The sequence below is a fragment of the Bemisia tabaci genome, chromosome 7, assembly GCF_918797505.1.
Source record: "Bemisia tabaci chromosome 7, PGI_BMITA_v3".
In the NCBI taxonomy this organism is placed as follows: domain Eukaryota; kingdom Metazoa; phylum Arthropoda; class Insecta; order Hemiptera; family Aleyrodidae; genus Bemisia; species Bemisia tabaci.
This window is the reverse complement of record NC_092799.1, coordinates 33891815-33912029: the sequence shown is the minus strand read 5'-3', so window position 1 is coordinate 33912029 and position 20215 is coordinate 33891815. Positions and strand designations below refer to the sequence as shown.

At 40.6% G+C, this 20215-nt stretch overlaps 1 protein-coding gene across 7 annotated transcripts in view; it reads right to left on the bottom strand.

Annotated features, from left to right (window-relative positions):
- LOC109031418 (uncharacterized) overlaps window positions 1–20215 on the bottom strand; it is a 100539-nt gene that overhangs the window by 10760 nt on the left and 69564 nt on the right. For 4 of the 7 annotated variants that reach the window (XR_002008800.2, XM_019042916.2, XM_019042911.2 and 1 more), the window contains exon 5: window positions 8490–8520. The exons of 1 other annotated variant lie outside the window; for it this stretch is intronic. Coding sequence is in view for 4 of the 6 variants with exons in the window: in XM_019042916.2 (XP_018898461.2) it covers window positions 8490–8520 (31 nt within the window). In the remaining 2 variants the exon portion in view is untranslated. Of the gene's footprint in view, window positions 1–8475; window positions 8521–20215 lie in introns of all 7 variants that reach the window. 2 more of the 7 variants (XR_002008799.2, XM_019042915.2) reach the window with 1 other exon arrangement.

Sequence of the window (20215 nt, the reverse complement as noted above, 5' to 3'; positions counted from 1 at the left end):
CTTTTCTCAATGATACCAAAAGAAATGGAGGGAGGAAAGAAACAGTCCTAAAAAAGTTCTGAAAAATTCGATTAATTTTAGACTTTCCGTGTCCAAACAAGAAACTAAGCGTTTTCTTACCTTTCTGGAATCTTTGTTGATTCATTTTTTGGATTGAAGAAAAGGACTCGTTATTAAGTTAGCGACTTTACAGAATTCCTGCCATTTCTCGATTAAAACACAATTCGACGTAATTTTTATATTTGAGGAAGTATCTATGAAAAGCGCAGACGATGATAGAAACTCGTTTACCTACTTTAGAAAAAAGTCTCTTAGATCCGGAGTCCAGACTCTTAAAAAATACTCTCGAAACAATCGGATTTTTGCTTGAACAAAAAAGAAATCCGCTTGAATTAAGATGCTGAGCGCTCGTTTCAAAGAAAAATCCGATTGAATCAAGAGTATTTTTCTTGTCCAATCTTTTAAGAGTCTGGACTATGGATCCAAGATACTTTTTTTCCATCCGAGGGAAAAAATTAAATAAGACTGAACATTTTGAAACCTCGCAACCGAGAGACATCGATTCCAAGTTTCCTATACTCCGCTTTGCTGACAAGTGAGAAAAACTATGGATTAAATGGAAACATTCACCTAATAGTGCCATTTTGTGAGGATAGATGGATGAAAAGTTGATCTACTGGACTAAATGACATTATATTTCTACTCCAATTTGCTAACTGTTACTTACTCTCTTTTACTGACAATCACTAGCTATTTCTGATTATCATCAATTTTGCTGGAAATTTTTTTAATGCGGGGCAAAGGTGAAATTAAAAATCTGTTTATGATATTACGATATTAACTTCCCGCAGAATTGCAGGAATATTTCATGCAGTAGTCTTTCGATAAAATGGAGAAAAATGGTGGTAAAACAGTCATCAAAAGGCCTTATTCAAAAGCGGTCATTTCCAACCTCGCCCTGATCTTCGAAATACTTTCAGGGACGATAAAGGATCATTTTCCGAGTCAAAACACCGACGATTTTTGAAATCAAACAAGTACGGATCTCTATCCGTCTTTCTTTTCCTCTGGAAAGGGATTCAAAGATAAATATTTCAACTCGCATATCCCGTGAACGGTTTGTCGTAAAGCGATGATCTTAGTCTCAAAATATAGAGGAAACCACCAGCTTTCAGACAATGATGACCGAATTGGTCAATTGACCGAAAATGTCATCCGTTGTTGTCACGTTGCCGTAGTTCAAATTTTCTAATTTTTAGCTGGGGCGGTGCCTTTATAGGTCACTCCTAGATAAAATCATTCGTCAAAAATGACAAGATCAGGATAAATGATTAATATGCAATGGATACAGGGGAATCAAAGTTTTCGATCATAAAAAAAGTTATGTTTACCTTAAACGGTTCGCTGGGTAGAAATAAGAGGAAAACAGAGGAATTGCAAATAAAAGCGTACCATTTGAGCTTTTTAAATTTAACTCCATCCTAGAGAAACGATTTGAAAAAGAGTCATGATTTTTTGTTGATGCAGCTAGCGTCAGCTGAGGCTAGTCCTGTAACATTCATATGTCTCGATATTTTGTTCTTTTTTAATAATTTTCTTCGGGTATGAGCTGTAATGGGGTATAAAAATGCACAACCTTGCAATTCGTGATTGGTTTTGGGGTATTTGGTGATCTTGGGACTCGGAACAAACCAAGTTCAATTGTACCGTATCCACTTTGAAAAATCATATCTCTCCTCCAACTTGTTTCCCCAGAATGAACTTGTGTTTGTTTTAAAGCTTAAACGGTCTAATCTCATCAAAAAATAGTTAGATTACTTTTTGTGCGATTCCTTCAACGTCACAGCTAAAAAGGTGAAAAACTGAACATTTGAACTACGGCAACGTGGCAACAATGGATGAAATTTCCAAAATGGACTAATTTTGTAATCATTGCCTGAAAGCTGGTGGTTTCCTCTAAATTTTGAGACCAATATCATCTCTCTACGCCAAAGCGTTAGTGAGATATGCGAGTTTAATTTTTTTACTTTGACTCCCCTCCCCCTCCCTCCGTGATCGTCCGATTTCAAAAAGCGTCAGTGTTTTAGACTCGGGAGGTGATCCTCTATCAACTTTGAAAATATTTCGAAGATCAGGCCAAGGTTGAAAATGGCCAATTTGAAATGAGGTCCTTTCTTCCTTGCTCTAATCACAAGAACAAGATAGGCAAGTGAGAATTGGAATCGATGCGCGATACGTCATTACGAATCTTTGTTTACATTCCAAAGAGCCAAAAACGTGAATTCTAACGGTGAATGAGTGAAAATCTCTGTGTGTGTTTTATGTGCGTCTGTGTTAGTGACTACGCACTCACAGAGGAACGAGTGCGTCTTCATGAGAGCCTTATCAGGCAACGCGCCGCGCCGCGCCGTCGCTAAATAGTCACCAGAGACTCTGCGCAAAACTAAATTCGTCGATAGTACGGTTAGATTAAGCAGGTAAGGTTAAAGTTTTGTAGGGTAAGGTCGGGGAAAGTTATAAGCTCTGAGAAAGTGGGCCAGGTCTTGTAAGGTGAAGTTGGGTAAGGTTAGGTAAATTTGGGTTAGGTTAGGTAAGGTTAGAGTAAATAGCACAAGAAAAACAAGCAGGAAAGTCCAACACGAGGTGTTGGATAAGCGCGGCATGATTCATAATCAAGTTGATTCTTTATCTGAACTGCCACTAACACGAAATTATTCGATTAAGGGGTTTTAAATGATTAATGACACCTTTACTTCAATTAAAATTAGGCATATGACGTAAACACTCGATTTACGCCACCTTCAATTGACCATTATTTAAAAATAAGTTGTATACAAGGAAGTAAATGATACAACTTAAATTTGACTACAGTATTGATAGGGGATTGAATAATGGTCTAAAACATTCAATACAATCAATAAAAAATTTCTGGTAACCGGCGGGATTCGAACTCCCGCTTCCCGGGAGAAAAGTATCAACTGAGAGAAGCTGGTGTTCTAACCACTAGGCCATCTCATCGCTACAGGCGCAGCGCCGAAAAAATAGCATATAACAGACTCTGATCGTCAGTAACGACGGCCGGGACATCACAACGCAGTTAACCTCGATGGCCATGATTTGAGCTGTGAGCCATAAGTGGGCTATGCTTTCATGCGTCTCGAGGTTCATCCCAGCATGCATTCCGATCGCGGAATTTGAGCTGATCCAATATTTGCGTATTCATGAATTAAATCAATCAATCGAGTTCTGATGTTGGCTCCTTTGTCAATAACGAGTCGTCTAGAGCAATTTTCCACCTTGTGCGATGGTTATTATTTCTTTATATTCATTTTTAAAATTTGAGGTGGGATAATGGCGGCTGGCGGCTTCTCAAGAGCAACATTTTTAAATCAAGAACTGCCACTAACACGAAATTATTTGATTAAGGGGTTTTAAATTATTAATGACCCCTTGACTCCAATTAAAAATAGGTATATGATGTAAACACTCGATTTACGCCACCTTCAATTGACCATTATTTAAAAATAAGTTTTATACAAGGAAGTAAATGATACAACTTAAATTTGACTACAGTATTGATGGGGGATTGAATAAGCTGTCGTGGAGCAAGTCATCTTAAATGCACAGTAACATTCCGCAAACGATGGACCAATCAGAAACGCTCAAATCAAGGTATTGAGTCATATTGACCAATTAGAAGTAATCGAACCGAAGACGACGGTTTCTTCATACTTGCACGTGTAATTTTATGGAAAAATTTTAAACAGCAGTTTGGTCTGAACAAAAGAGGGAATTGCGAAATGATTCATAGATTTCAACTAATCAAGTAATGAAAAGTCTACTCAGTTCGCTACGGGATCGATTAAATCAAGTGATCCAACAGTTTAAATGATCTGATTAATTTGCTATGATGATTCATAATTTCAACTACCTTCCCGCCACAGGAACGGCTTTAAAATTACCCACGATTCAATGGGTGATGATACATGCATCAGCCGCGGGTTTACGCAACCAGGCCAATAAGCACGGCGTATGCACACCGCGCTTAACAAGACTTGAAATTTGAAAGATGTTATAGAGGCAAGTTTTAAGTTTCGTTGACGTCGTGATCGTTGACACCGTGATCATGTTTCATAAGAGTCAGAATTTTTTATTTTTGGATGATCATGGTGTCAACAAAAACTTAGAAAAACTATTTGTTGACACCATGATCGTTGACACCATGCTACGTAATCCATCCTCTAGGGGGGGTCAAAATTTTTGTCCCCCCCTCAGGGAGGGCGCGGGGGCCCCCAACTTTTTTTTTCAAACGGTAACCCCTATCTTGTGATACATCACTAGAAAGAACATAAAAAACTAAGAATTTTGACGCAAATCGCAAATCAATGTCTTAATTTTTGACCGAGTTATGATAGGTCAAAGGTCAAATTCAACTTATTTTCAAAAAATCATATCTCCGGTTCAAATTATCGTGAAGAAAAAAATAAAACGGAAAAATTCACCAAATTGTAAGCACTTTCAAGTAAAAATCACAGAAATTCCTTCAAACTAATTTAAAGGGGGGTTTCGAACCTCCAAATACGTCATTTTAAAGGTCACACGATATTCTCGCGAAATGAGCCAATTTTCCCTTACTTTTCCTCAACATCATCTTAGTAAGTTCAAAATTAGTTCAACATTGCGTTTTCAAGTCCCCAAATTTCGAGCAAAGTTCAAAAAACGAAATTTAAGGTGATTCAATTAAACTATTTAAATTTCATTTTTTTTAAAACTGTAAAACGGGTTAAGATATTGATTTGCGGTTTGCACCAAAATTCTTAGTTTTTTATGTTCTTTCTAGTGATGTATCACAAGATAGGGGTTACCATTTGAAAAAAAGTTGGGGGCCCCCGCGCCCCCCCTGAGGGGGGGACAAAAATTTTGATCCCCCTAGAAGAGGGACTCCTTTAGGATAGAAACATTCCCAAAGTTTCGTTTTTCCATCTCTAACCGTTCAAAAGTTACGAGGGGGGGTACGGACTTTTGGGACACCCTGTAAATATCCCCCGAAACATGCTATATATATATATATAACTTGCGCTATACCCCGTTTAGTAGAGTAAAAGGCCAAAGGACCCCGCACACCTCTTATGGGAAGCTTCACCATGAAGGAACGTTAATTCATTTACGCCATTCGATTCGAAGATAAATTATTCGGCGATAAAAGATCAGAAAAATTCCTCATTTCAGTATTCGATTGACAAGGGGCTGTCTGTCAACAAGGAAATCAGGGGAACTCCAACGGACACGTCGAGAGCGGGGGAAGGGGGAAAACCCTAGAATCGGCAGGTACAGATAAGGGGAATTGCCGAATTGGTTCCCAAGTGGCCGAACTGGTTCTCAAGTAGCCGAAGCCGAACTGGTTCCCAAGTGGCCGAACTGGTTCCCAAGTGGCCGAACTGGTTCCCAAGTGGCCGAACTGGTTCCCAAGTGGCCGAACTGGTTCCCAAGTGGCCGAACTGGTTCCCATTTCCGATGACGGTCATTTCCGTATTGGTTCCCACTTCCGAAGATCGTATTGGTTCCCGTGTCCGAATTAGTTCCCATCTGTGAATTCGTAATTAAAAATGTTTTATTCAGAATTGCAACACGGCACGCTTAAGTGCTAGTATTTCCCTTCCCATTTTGACAGGCTTAGGACGGTCCACCAGCAAGGTAGGCATGGTTAAAAATGTTGTGAAAATGAAAATTAGAGTAAGCAATCCAAGAGGGAATTTAAAGAAATGCTCCAGATTTCTATATACATTTCAGGAGAGGAGAGGCCCCGGCCGACTAGACAAGACTTTATAAAGGAGGGTAGGCTGTGGAATCCCTGACTAATTCCCTGGACAACTATAAGTAATATTAAGACAATGAAAATCAGAAAATAAAAATCAAAAGAGAAGAAGCAGAAAAGGAAAGATTTGTCAATAAAATTCTGAATTATACCCTGAAAAGTTAGTAAAAAGCTACTTCAAAGATTGCACGAGCAAGCATTTAAAAGCTATTTTTTTTTTGGAAAACCTTGACGATCGTGATTTTGAATATATTCTTTGACCGCAGTTTCCTCAACCACTCGCCTTGCACAGTTGCCGCTTCTTGCAAAAAACCAACTCACTCGCAGGAACCAATTCGGACATGTAAAATTTTGAATCGGGAACCAATGCGGACCAGGGTTTTGTTTCATCCGGGAACCAGTTCGGACCAAAGGTGACAGCCACGGGAACCAATTCGGGTTCACCCCAGATAAGAAGACGGACAAGCGCTACGTTTTTTCCTTATTTACATCGGGCCTGTTCTCAAATGCTTCGTTCTTTTTTATTCATCGTCGCCGAACAATTGAAACTTCTCGGCGGTTTTTTTGCGAAAACGGTACATCGTAGAAAGTTGCTGCAATTATAACTTTTAATCAGCATCTTGAGGAGAATCGAATGACATAATTAACATTTCTTCATGGTGCAGCTTCTGGCAGCTTCCCATTAAAGGTGTGCGGGGTCCTTTCCACTTTTGCCGGCTAGGACTGCAGTTGTAAGATCGCTAGTGTCGCTTCCAGATTTAGCCAAATTACAAATTAAATTACAGTGTTGTATGACGGGTATTGTACAATATGGCAACGCTGTAAAAAGTATCGTATGTTACCCCTTCATTTTCAGGGCTGCGCAATGGTGCATGTACAGGGTGTCTAGCAAATTTTTCTTTTCATTCTCCCTGACTTTCAAGGTTTTCCCTGACCTATTGAATTTTCTTTCTCCATTAGCGGACGCTAAAGGAGGCGTCGCGGACGCTTTAAAGGCGTCGTGGACGCTTCAAAAGGCGTCGCGGACACTTCAAGAGGTGTCGCGGACGCTAAAGGAGGCGTCGCGGACGCAACAAAGCGATAAAGAGGGGGAGCACCACTAGTCAGCACCATAGAATAAAGAGACTATGCTACGTAGTCTCTTCATTCTATGTCAGGACTAACGGTTCATATGGGACCTCAGACCAGGAGAGAGCACTGCACGGCTAAATGTCGAAGCGCCGTAAAGTTATGCAAAAAATCACGATCTTCGACGAAAGTTCTCTTCTCTCCCGGTTTTGCGTTTTTCTTCCCTGACTTCTCCCTGACCAATTTCATCTCCCTGACTTTCCCGGTTTTCCCGGTCGCCAGACACCCTGATTGTAGCCAATATGGAAAATGTCATTGAGAATTTTATGATGACTTTGAAAGAATCTAAGTTTATAAAAAAATCAGTAATTTAATTTGCGGGGGACTGAAACTCTAAATTTTTTGGTGTGGCTAAATGCAACAAATTTTGTTGCGTGGCACCACGCAACAGAAATTGTTGCATTTAGCCACAGTCATTTTGATTGTTTCATTTAGCCACACAGCACCTGTAAGTTGTGGCTAAACGCAATAATTTTTGTTGCGTGGCGCCACGAGCCGTGGCTAAATGAACAGATACCACTTTAATCTGCGGGTTATGCAATGCTGTATGTTGCCCCTTCAACTTGTAGGTTATGCACCAGTGTTGCCGGACTGTGCACATAATTAAATGATTTAATTATTGGTGAAACCTGGCGACATCAAGTTGTACGGTGTTGCCAGATGGTGCAAGAAATAAAAATTTTCCTTACATCGTTGCCAGATGGTGCAAGAAATAAAAATTCCTTACATCGTTGCCAGATTGTGCAAAACATTCAGAATTCCGGACTTGTAAAATCTAGGCATCAATAGACCATCTCCTTTGGATGGGTCTGGATACAGGGAGTGGGAGTGTGTCTAAATTGTTTTGAGATAAGAAAAACTCGCAAAATCCACTTTCTTTGACTAAAATTAGCAAATTAGTGTGATCCTAGTCTTCACATTTAGAGAAGGTGACAGGTTCAGTTGTCACCTCCCTCCCCCTCCCCTCACCACTTCTAAGAGACCTCGAATCAAAACATCAGAATTCAGAGGTGAGGAAATGGATGTTGATGGTGCGTAGGAACATATAAATTTCAATAGTGGTTCACAGCTGGCAACTATGTCAAAGGATGAAGTGACGTAAAGACTAAATTGGACTAAATCAAAGGGGCTTGTACAAAGAACATTTAGAAATTTCAATCGTGAGTGTTTATGGAGAGATTTCAAGTTAAAACTTGATAATCTGCCGTATAGGTAGGTCATATCTTTCAATATCTTTCATATATTTCTGAAATTTCATGAAATATTTCACGTGAAATTTCACGATTTTATTTTTCATTTTATTTTGCCGCCCTGACGCGGGGTGCTCTTCCGACGAGCTTCACTAGACTTGACTCATGACTCATGGCCGCCTTCTTCTCAGCAGCCGGCGTCACTGCTGCCTCCACCGATTGGCGGAAGTGACGTCAGATCAGCGGAGAGGAAGGGAGCGGGACTTTTTAAAATACTGTGCGAATATTCTCTTATTGTAACACTACAACATTACCCATAAAATACATATATATGATACCTACGGCTTTTTCCTTACCTTCTTCCGTGACATCCAGCGCCTCATTCCTCTAAAAAGAGAAACAAAAGTAAGAACAACTGAACCACCATAAAACCTTGTAAAATACGTAGCCAACATGAATCCATTTGGACGTATTTCTGCCAAACAGAACTATGTGCATTATGATGTGAGCCCTGATATACATATATTTATATGGGTCTCGGGGCTCATGCCCTAATGCACATAGTTCCAGAAATACGTCCATTTAGTACCGTAGAGTCCCTTTATACTGGAGCGCCGATGAGGTCACTTTTTGAGGCTGATCTGTGCAGAACTCTTGAGACTAGCGTGCGGCTACTGGCGATGCCGTATGCGCGGGGTACCAGCTCCCGGCTTTGCTTTGAAATGTATGTATGTATGTGCCGCTTTTACAGCACTTTTTGGCGCTCTGCGACCCCTAGCCGCCAAAGTCCCCTATCCTCCCAAAGCCCTTCAGGGAGTTGGCAAACCCTCATTTCTTCTAAAACCCCCTGTCGCCACCCTTTCACTGGGCGTCCCCTTCGTCTCCTCTCAGGAGGAACCCAATCAAGCAACTTCTTTGGCAGCCTTCCTTCCGTCATTCTATTCACATGACCAAACCAGACAAGCTGTCTGGTCATGACGTCGAATATGATGTCATTTTCGACTCCCATGATCTGACGCACTCTTTCATTGCGGACCCGATCTCTCCTAGAAATACCTGCAGACCTCCTCCAGAAATCCATCTCCGTTGCTCTTAGCATCCTCTGTGTCCGCTCCTTCAGCTGCCAAACTTCACATCCATAAGTAAGAATACTCTTGACTACAACGTTGTAAATTCTCCTCTTGTTCTCCTTGGAAACCCGAGGATCCCAGAGGATTCCATTCAACATCGCTGTAGCCTTCCTTGCCAGGGTGTTTCTTTCCTTAATCGCCTGATCAGTTCTTCCATCCTGGGTCAACCGCACTCCCAAGTACTTATAGTGCTCGCAGCCTTTGATCTGCTGCCCATCCTCCAACTCAATGCCTTGCTGATCACCTACCAAAGTCAGTTTCTCGGATTTAGAAATACTGACTTCCAAACCCCACTTACGATACTCTTCTACCAACTTGCGCATCATGTACTCGGCGTCATCTTGATCTTGTGCAATCACCACTTGGTCATCAGCAAAGCACAGAGTGAACAGAGTTTCAACCTCACTCAAGGGAACACCCATCCCTCCACATTTTTTCTTCCATTCTTTCAACACATACTCAAGATATATTTTAAATAAAGTTGGCGACAAACAACATCCCTGTTTAAGACCCTTCGTTACATAAAAACCCCCCGACAATTCTCCATGACACTTAATTTTCGTAAAACTTCCTTTATAAAATCGCTTGACAGCGTCAATCAACCCCCCGTTAAAATTTGATTTTTCCAAGGCTTCCCAGAGCTTCACCAAAGGCACACTGTCATACGCCTTCTGGAGATCCACAAAAATTAAATGCAGCTCCTGAGCTACGGCCATTTTCTTCTCAACGACCTGGACAATAACAAAGAGGTGATCTATCGTAGACCTGCCAGCTCTAAAACCAGCCTGCTCCTCTGCTTCGTGATCTTGCCATTCTTCCTCGATCTTCGCTTTTAGTACCTTCCCGTACACTTTGCTTATTGTCCCGGTCACTGAGAGCCCTCGGTAGTTGTTACAATCGTTCTTCCTTCCCTTCTTTTTGTAGATGGCCTTGATCCAGGACTCCTTCCACTCCCCTGGCACCTCGTCACCCCTAATGCATTGCTGCATCAGTTTTCTGAGGCACTCGAAGAGCTTAGGAGTCCCGCTCTTAACCAATTCAACAGGGATTCCACCTGGACCCGGTGCTTTGCCATTTTGCAGCTCTTTGACCGCTTTAATTACGTCCGTGATATGGATTTCCAAGTTGTTTAAAGTTCCGTCGTCCGTGGTGTCATTGTGAAACTCTGGGCGCCTCTCCGTTAAAAGGTCTTTAAAATGATCCTCCAAATTAAGTGATATCGGAGACAAGATATCCCGCTTCATGTCTCTGCGTAAACCTTTGATTAGCTTCCAACTCTCTGCACTTTTTCTTCCCCCTAGGTAGGTGTTGATTCGATTGCAGTTGCTTTCCCAAGCTTCATTTTTCTTTCTTGTTATGAGGTTCCTGACTTTTGACTGAGCTTTCCTGTACGCAACTTTATCTTCCGATTTTTTAGACGACAAGAAAATTTGATGTTTTTGCCTCTTCAGATTGATCTCGTCCTCTATTTCTCTATCCCACTAGTACGGTCGCTGGTTAGGTCGCTTTGAAATTCCAGGTATAAAATTTATATCATACACAGGGTATCCCAGACTACCCATGCCAGGCCTTTTTCTCGGTTGGTTAAGGTCGTTCGTAGTTGGGGACCTCGGGGTTGAGTAGGGAATCAACCCCAAGGAATCCGAATTTCATGGTCCCGAAATCCCCCCAGTCCCACTAAAAGGGTAAAGGGGCACCAAACCAACAGTCGGGGTTCCCGATAGAACTGCGATTCGATTGCATTAAAATTGAAAAGTACGGAAAATTTCCCGTGCAACTGACCCCTAAAAATCTAAAATCGGAACACTTTACGCCTAAAAACGATCCCTTGGAGAGGGCGACAGGGGCCTTCTTCATATTGCCCCTCCCCCCTCCCCAAGGGGTCCTTCGGGGCCATGAAAATCGGATTTCTTGGGGTCGATTATCTGGAATATCATCTTTTTCCGAAGAATCCACGTCAATTTTGGACCAAAGGAAAATTATGGAGGGGGCCGCTGTCGCCCTCTTTAAGGGCTCATTTTTGGACGTAAAGTGGTCCGATTTAGGATTTGTACGGGTTTTCCGCGATTTTCAATAATGCAATCGAATCGCAATTCTATCGGGGACCCCGACTTTTGGGATCGTAACCCTCGACTTTACCCCCCAAAGGTGGCTGAGGGGGAGGGGGTTCAGGACTATGAAATTCGCATTCCTGTGGGACAATTTCCTCTTCATTCCCACGGTCCCCGACTTCGCACGACCTAAACCAACCAAGAAAAAGGCCTGGTACGGGTCTGGGACACCCTGTGGGTAAACTGCGGGTTTCGAACATTTTTTAATTTGTAATGATTTAGGTCAACACTCAACATACATTATTACAATTTGCGACGGTGATTATCAATTTGAATCAATTAATAAAAATTATTTTTAAAAAACATTACCGTAATGGAGACAGTGCTGCCACAGAGTTAGCAATTCTACGGACTCCATCTGGTAGCCCCTATCTCAAAGGGGTTTTGGGGTTGGTCACCGGCTTCCAGGCGGATGAACCACCCAGGAAAGAGCAGTTTAGGCTTTTAGCCATCACAGTGAAGGTAACCAATCTAGGAGAGCGCACACCGAATTCAAACGCTAATCCTTCAAGTTGGGGGTTATGACATCGGGCTGAGTCCCCACTACTTGTAAAACGATTTAAATGTTAAACGACATGGCCAAAAAAGTCTCGGGACCCATGTCAAAACACGGATACTTCGGCAATCATTACAAAAAAAAGACAAGGGTATTAAGGACGAGGAATGTCCAGAAGTAATGTAAGAGATCAAGGAGCATAAAGTGAATATTGTTGTTTCGACTGTGACTAAAAGGAAAGGACATGGCTCCGAAGATAACGGCGATTACGATGTGTTCTACAGCGGCGTGACCGAAGAACAACGTACACAGGAAGGGGTAGCTACAATGATGCCGAAAAGTCTACGAAGATTTGTTGTTAATCGGGAGACTATCAACAAGCGCATCATTAAAACGAACTTGAACACATACGGTCATAAGATCACGCTGCTCTGAGTACATGGGGTGAATGATGGTGCAACTGTCGCAGTCAAGGACCAATTTTTGGAAGATCTGAATGAGGAAATCACGCAGGTGGCAGTTGGCAGGGAAATAATTGGAATGGGTGATACGAACAGGAGAACGGAACGACGATCAAACTGTTAAGTAGTTGGACCGTTAGGGTGGTGGGTGGCTGGTCACGTGAGATATTGAGGGAGCGGCGTGAATCAAAGGGGTGGGTAGAACATTTGATATGGTAAATGGTGAATGGAATTTTGGGAAGCTCAAGGGACTTTGCCTAAGATAGTGTAAGGGGTAGTGTACCTCCCAGTCATTAAGTGAGAATGAGGCCATGAAAGCTTATTTGAAATCTCTGCTAAGTCCAGTTGAAAAAGGCTTTCGAGTACTACACAAGATCATTATCCTCTTGATTACACATATTGTGAGGCAGTTCCCTTTTATAGGGGGGTGTAAAATATATAATGAAGGTTGAGAATCTCTACGAAGATCTATTCGCGTGTGGAGATTCATTGATCTATCTTGGGATGGTCTTATGAGTTTGGAAGGGGGGGGTGGATGAGTGAGGGTTAAGGGTATGTTTAAGGTGTTGAGAGTGGTAAGGAGGGGTTAATAAGGAGGTATGTATTGGGTGGTTTGGTTGGTTTGTGTATTGTTTTGAGGGATTAGTTTTTTATTTTTGGTATTTGATAGGGGGGGGGGGGGGGGGGGGGTTAGGGATAAGGGGGAAAAGAGGTGTTTATAGGGTGATTGGTTGGAATGATGGTGATTGGTGGTGGTTTTTGAAAGAGAGTTATTTGTTGAAGGTGGGGGTATGTTAAATGTTTTTTGTTAAAAAGTGGGTGTTTGTTGTGTTTCATTTATTTGTGTTAGTGATGAAAATTAGTATGGGAGGGAGAAATAGGTGGGATTTTTTTCGGTGGAAGGTAATAAGAGAGAGAATTCTACACTGATGAAGCGAGAGTTAAGTGTTATATTGAGGAGTGTTGAGTGGTTGAGAGGCGAGTCTATTGTTGTTGTGTTATAAGTAATTTTGTTCTTTGGAATGTTTGGGATTGATATTTGTTTTTTTGTTAGAAGAACATGAGAGCGAGAGGCGACTATTTTCTCTGATATCACTTAAAACGGAGGATCGTTTTTAGAATCTTTTGGTTGACGGACAGCGCGTGTAATTGTCCACGAATGAGCATGTAGATTTCATAGTAGTGGGTTTTGGGTTGTTTGGGTTATTAATTTGTTATTGGTAAACAAACACCTGAAAAGGCATTATCTCGTTAAATTAAACTGTCCAAAGAACCTGGAAAATGGCAAAGCACAGGGTCCAGGTGGAATTTCTGTCGAATTGGTCAAGAGCGGGACGGCCGAGCTCTAGGAAAGTTTCAGAGTACTGATGCATCAGGGGTGACGAGGTACCAGAAAAGTGAAAGGAGTGCTGGATCAAGGCCATCTACAAAAAGTAAGCATAAGAATTCGGCGGGCAATGCATTGATAGATCTCTGCTGCAACAGCGCACTCTAACTGTATTTCGTGATACCTCCCACATCTAAATTCAATTCCACGCCTGCTCATTAGAGCGCGATACTGCGTAATTAGTTAATTTTGTTTTGTTTTCAAATCCGATTTCATCCAAGCCTGCTACTTCGATCACAGTGCTCTCATTATGTGAAGTCATTGCTGTTAAATATGGTTAAAAATGTCGATTGTTTCCAAAATGGGTCACTAAACTATGAACAAGTTTTGACTTGCGAATACATTTTTCTGAAGGTAATCGACGCGTAGAACACGATGCGCACATTGAAAACGCGAAAAAGTAGCTCGGAAACCGAGAAATACGCGGTTCAAATCGCTCATCTTATCCGTAAATTTAAAACGCCCCGGTTTCGCGCCGAATGAATGATGTCATCCGGCACGAATCAGAAGCGAGGACAGGTTTCTACGACTTCCGTCAAATGTCTATCCACTCCTCGTCCGTGAGAACGATACTAAAGTCAAAATTGTACCTTTAAAATTGAAAAATCGAATCTCATTTATGTTATCTGTAGTAAACAAACAACAATTCCACATTGAAGTACGTTTTACTTTAACAAACATGAGTGGGAAACGAGAGAAGATTGCGATTTGACTACCGCAGTACATCACCACCGTCAGTTTCTCGCCATTCGGGTGCGTTTGAAATGTCTTACAATTTTTGGATGTTTTAAAAGCAGTTTTCTCCGCGACTTCGGCTCCAAAAAAATGCGGAAAAGTCACCACATTATCTACTCATCTAGTACTTTCAGAATATTAAATAAAATAAACAAGGTTTAGTGACCCATTGTATATTTCGTTACGTACCTATTTTAAAATGTGTTAAAATTGTTTAACTTTATGATGTGACTTATGTGCCTGAAGATGAATCTTTGCATTCGGAAGGTCCTCGCACCATGAAATAAATGTATAACAAGGTATCACGGCTATACATTCTTCTTATTCTCATTTATTCTTATGATACCAATATGAAGCTGTTCTATTATCTACAAAAAGGGTAGAAAACACGATTGTGACGACTACCACGTCACGAGCTTTCAAAGACCGGGACAATGTACTAAGTGAACGGAAATGTATTAAAATCGAGGCTCGCGGAAGAATAGTAAGACCATGAAGCAGAGAAACAGACTGGTTTTGGAGCTGTCAGGCAACCTATAGATCAACTGTTTGTCATTGTCTAAGTCTTTGAAAAGAAAATGACCGCATCCCAAGAGCTGCTTTGGATTTTTAAAGATCTCCAGAAGGCGTATGACAGTGTGTCGAGGGTGAAACTTTATGAAGCCTTTGAAAAATCAAATTTTAAAACCGGGGGGTGGGGGGTGGGGATTGGCGCTGTCAAGCGATTTTATAAAGGGAGTTTCACTAAATTTAAGTGTCACGGGGAATTGTTAGAGGGTTTTTATGTAACGAAGGGTATAAAACAGGGATGTTTTTTATCGTCAACATTATTTAAAATATGTCTTGAGTATATGTTAAGAGAATGGAAGAAAAAAATGTGGAGGGATGGGTGTCCCCTTGGGTGATGTTGAGACTCTGTTCACTCTGTGCCTTGCTGATGACCAAGTGGTAATTGCACAAGATCAAGATGACGCCGACTACATGATGTGCAAGTTGGAGTAGTGGCAGTTGTGTGTGGTGGAGTATCGGAAGTAGGGTTCAGAAAACAGTATATCCAAAGCCGAGAAACTGACTTTGGGAGGTGATCCGCAAAGCACTGGGTTGGAGGATGGACAGCAGATCACAGGGTGCGCGGATTGTAAATACATGGGGGTGCGGTTGACCCAGCATGGGAGGACGGATCAAGCGATTAAGGAAATAAACACCCTAGCAAAGAGGGCTATAACGATGTTAAATGCAGTCCTCTGGGATCAGCGAATTTCGAAAGATATCAAGAGGAAATTTGCAACACTGTATAGTCAAGAGTATTTTAATGTAGGCACGGATGTGAAGTTTGGCAGCTGAAGGAACGGCCGCCACAGGGTATGCTAAGAGCAACAGAGATGGATTTTTGAAGGAGGTCGGCAGGAATTTCTAGAAGAGATCGGGATCGGGTCCGTAATGATAGGGTGCGTCAGATCATGAGAGCCGAAAATGACATCGTATTCAACGTGATGACCAGAGAGCTTGTCTCGTATGGTCATGTCAACGGAATAAATGAAGAAAGGCTGCTGAGGAAGGTGCTTGATTGGGTTTCTCCGAGAAGGAGACGAGGGACACGCCCAGTGAAAGGGTAGCACCGGGGGGTTTTAGAACAGATGAGGGAGTGCCATCTTTCTGGAGGGCTTTCGGAGGATAGGAGACTTTAACGGCTAAGTGTTGCAGAGCGCCAGAGAGCGCTACAATAGCTGGTTTAACGTGTGTAATTAATAAATTCCAAAGATCACTCCCAGCCCGCGATTCAGCCATAAGTCGTCAAGTTGAAAAATGTAGTCAGTTCACACTCTTGGCGAACAGGAGGTTCAAAATGTACCGTTCAAGGGTTGACTTCAGCGGCGTTCCAGTACACAAGTCTATACACGAAGACACAACATAAAAACATTGACACATAAACACATTATGCAACAATGGAGAATTTGCAGGTGTCAGAAATTTCGTTAATTTCATCTTTAAAATGATACTACCACGAAAAGTGAGTACGAGGATATCCTTGGTTTTTAAATTGAACAATTATTGGAGAAAATATGACTAAATAACCTAATCTGCTAAAATACATGTGTTTAGGAAAATACCGCCAGATGACGTCACAAGGCGGCAAATTTTCTCACTTTTAAAGCTATTTTTCTCAAATTTCCCATGTCAGAAAAAAATTATGAAAAATACTGCGAACTCAGCTCTTTAAGCACTTTCAGATGAAGCAATAAAAAAATTGCATGCAAATTCTCCATGGTAGGGTGAAACTATGAATAATTTAATTTCACTGTACCAAATACCACTCTCTACGTGTATAGAAATGGCGATTTAAGGACAGATATTTTTACGAAAGTGTGTACAAAAATATGGAATTCAAAAAATGGGTTAACCGGGGTGGGCGGTATTGTAAAATCGTTCATTTTATTATGAATTGTGTAAATGAAGGGGTGAGAAATGTTGTGAAATCTTGGAGAGAAAATATGGAATAGAGCAGGAGGGTGGACAGTAACGTATGTTGCCCCTTCAATTTGTGGTTTATATTGTATAGTTTTATTTTGCCCCTTCAACTGTTGTCCCAAAATTCTCCTGGCGCACAGTGCAGTATCGAGTCAATGGGAGACCGGAGAGGTCGGACATTTGGAAACTTTGAAAACTTATAACTCCGTTCATACAAAACTTTGTGGTTTTGAAAGTGGTTCGGTTGGTTACCTCGTGAAATTTTCCTTCGGAAGCACCCCTTTGACTTTAAAATTTGACGAATTTAACATCAAAACTTACAGTTTCAGTAAACAAATTTGATACCCGACCTCTCTAATTGACTCGAACCACTGCACGGCGCTCAGACAGCAACCTCCCCCACCCCCCTCTCAACCACGCTACGGATCGACGCGAGGGATCACCCAGGTTCGAAGGGCAACATGCACACTCGCGCTTTAAGGACAATCCCGTACACCACGGAGAATATGCCAAGTCAGAAATTCCGGAATCAACACACCATCGAAAATATTCAATGTTCGAAATCCCGGAATCGATGTTCCGCTTTTAATTACTCCATAGTTTGCTTCCTGCAAACTATGGAGTACAAGGTCTGATCCCAGGGTGCCACACAGAGGAGGCATGAGGCGACCAAAAGTGAGGTTCAGGTGCGCGCGCAGTTCGCATGTTTAGAGCTTCTCCGGAGTCAGGTTAGCTACGACCCATTGGCGGATTTTTAACATTCAATTTTAAAGTAGTCAATTTTCCAATTTTTTCCTTTGCAATTCTTCAAAAATGTCCTAAAATGACTTACTACTCTTTAAATCAGTAATTCACCTCTTCAACTAAACATTAGTGGTAGTTTCGATGGTTCCACCTCTTGCAGTGGAATCGCCAAGTTTCTGAGCCTGCTCCTTGGTTGGTACAACTTCCTTAATGGATAATTTTAGTTATCAAAATATTCGTAGACTGTGAATGGAGTGTAATTTCGTTTTGATAGCATTATCATCATGTGAATTAAAATTTCAATCTTTTAACCTTCATATTTTGCTCCAGGATAGTGATCCCTTAGCTATTGCCGCTATTGAAGTGCGTACGGACGTAACAGTAAGTCAATTTTTTTTTGTATGTGAACAATAACTGAATGTCCAAAATTCTAAACATCTGACTGTATCTCAAGTATATATAGGAAATGTTTGTCAGGTCAGAGTTTGTGAATCCTTGGCAGCAGGTAATGAATTTCCCTTAAATAAAAACTTCGCTCAATAAAGTTTGGTAAGTACCGCCCAGACCTACCATGTTGTCCTTAAAATTGTTAGTCCTTAATCAGTGTGAGTAATGTTTGGAAGGTATGAGCAGGGATGCAAATTGGGCGGAGGCTGGGAGAGTAGGTAAGAAATACTACTTGTTGCATTCTCCCATGATGTCGGGCCCGAACCTGAGACCTTGTGGAGAGCACCGATCACGCGTTGTAGATCACGAAAATATATGCCATTCAAATTCATGGTGATATTATAATATATATATATATAAATATATATATAATATATAATATATATATAATATATATAATATATATATAACTAGAGGGCTCCGCCCCCTGGCCGCTCCGCGGCCCAACCCCCTCGTAGATTCTGTCAATTCATGATGAAAATATCACATAATTTTTTTTTAATTCACATTATTCTTGTAATTTTTATTTATACTCCTGAAGTTCTGTTAGATGCTTATTCATTCAAAACATCATCATCAATTTAGCTAAAAACTTACTTCAATTAAGGTTGGAATTTTAAGAAAAGGTGAATAATCAGTGTGAAACGGTTTGTATGGGATAAAACATGATGGATGGAAAGCAAATAGGATAAAATATAATATAATATAAACGAAATATAATAGGATTTTCCTTGATAAAACGTGATTTATTTATAATAACCTGGATAAAAGGCCACAAGTCGGTTTGATATTTAAATTAAAGAGTGACGGTGATGCGTAACAATTTTTGGATTTGCTGCTCTAATTGGGTGATTGAATTTTACCATGAAGAATATTGTTAGATAAAAAATTGTACCATCACGTCTCGTATCTTAATGATTTCTTAAAAGAAGTCGATCAAGATTAAAGTATTACATATACTCTGACTAATTGATCTTTTCAGTGGAAATCAGTTAAACCAGTTTATTGCATACTTTGCTATCTACCTATGTTTCCTCATTTGAATCTGTGGAAATAATCGACTAATAACGTATTTGTTGCGATAAATCAATCGATATATCGCCAATCACGCCAAGATTTTATGACAAAATCATTAGTGTCTTGAGAATCTCCAGAATTTATACATAATACATGAAATGTACAATTATTTAGAAAAATGGCTTGGGGAGCGAATCAAAATTACCGCCGGGCCAGTGGTTTCATCCCCTGCCGTTACCTCTGGGCGTGCTTCGTGCGTCCGTCACGTTTAGTGAAACTATAATTTTAAGTTATAAACATAATAAAAAATGTTTTGTTCATAGGGACAAAATTAATTGTTTTGAAGATAATAAATACATATTGCATTGTTCAATTTTAACAGTAGAAAATAAACAAAGTTATTGCAGAATTTCTTGATGTACAATGTTCATTGCTGTGTTTTTATTTTTGTTGTCATCAAAATTAATGATTTTTATTTTTAAACCTTCTTTAGTCCTACATCTAGACAATGCTACATACAGTTGCCCGTGAGCGAACATTGGTCTTTCTTTATCTATAAAAATTCCCACTCTGTCAAATGATTGCCCTTGGCTTTTACTAATAGTCATATCAAAAGCTAATCTAACGGGGAACTGTTTCCTATTCAAAACAAAAGGTTGGGTTTTTTCTTCTTTTGTGTTAAGTGTAATTTTTGGTAGTGCAACTATTTTTCCTTTATTTTCTCCTGTTAAAATTGAGCAATGCAAAATGTATTTGTTTATTTTTAAGACAATTAATCTTGTCCCATTGCACAATCCATCCACGATACAAATGTTGCGTAGCAACAAAACGACAGCTCCTTCTTTTAACTTCAAATTTTGACTTGGCATTCCTGAAGGGTTCAATGAAGCTAAGTATTCTGGTTGATATCTTAGAGTTAACTCTTCTTGGTCTGTCAGGTCTCCGCCCACTGCAGTTGCCCAACTGAATCCTTCACTCACAATTGTTTCTCCTTCCAATTTGAAAGTACTTCTTCGTTCAATCTGTCAACTTCACAATTTCTGGATGCAAGAAGTATTGATGTTTTTAATGTTTCTTCGTTATAT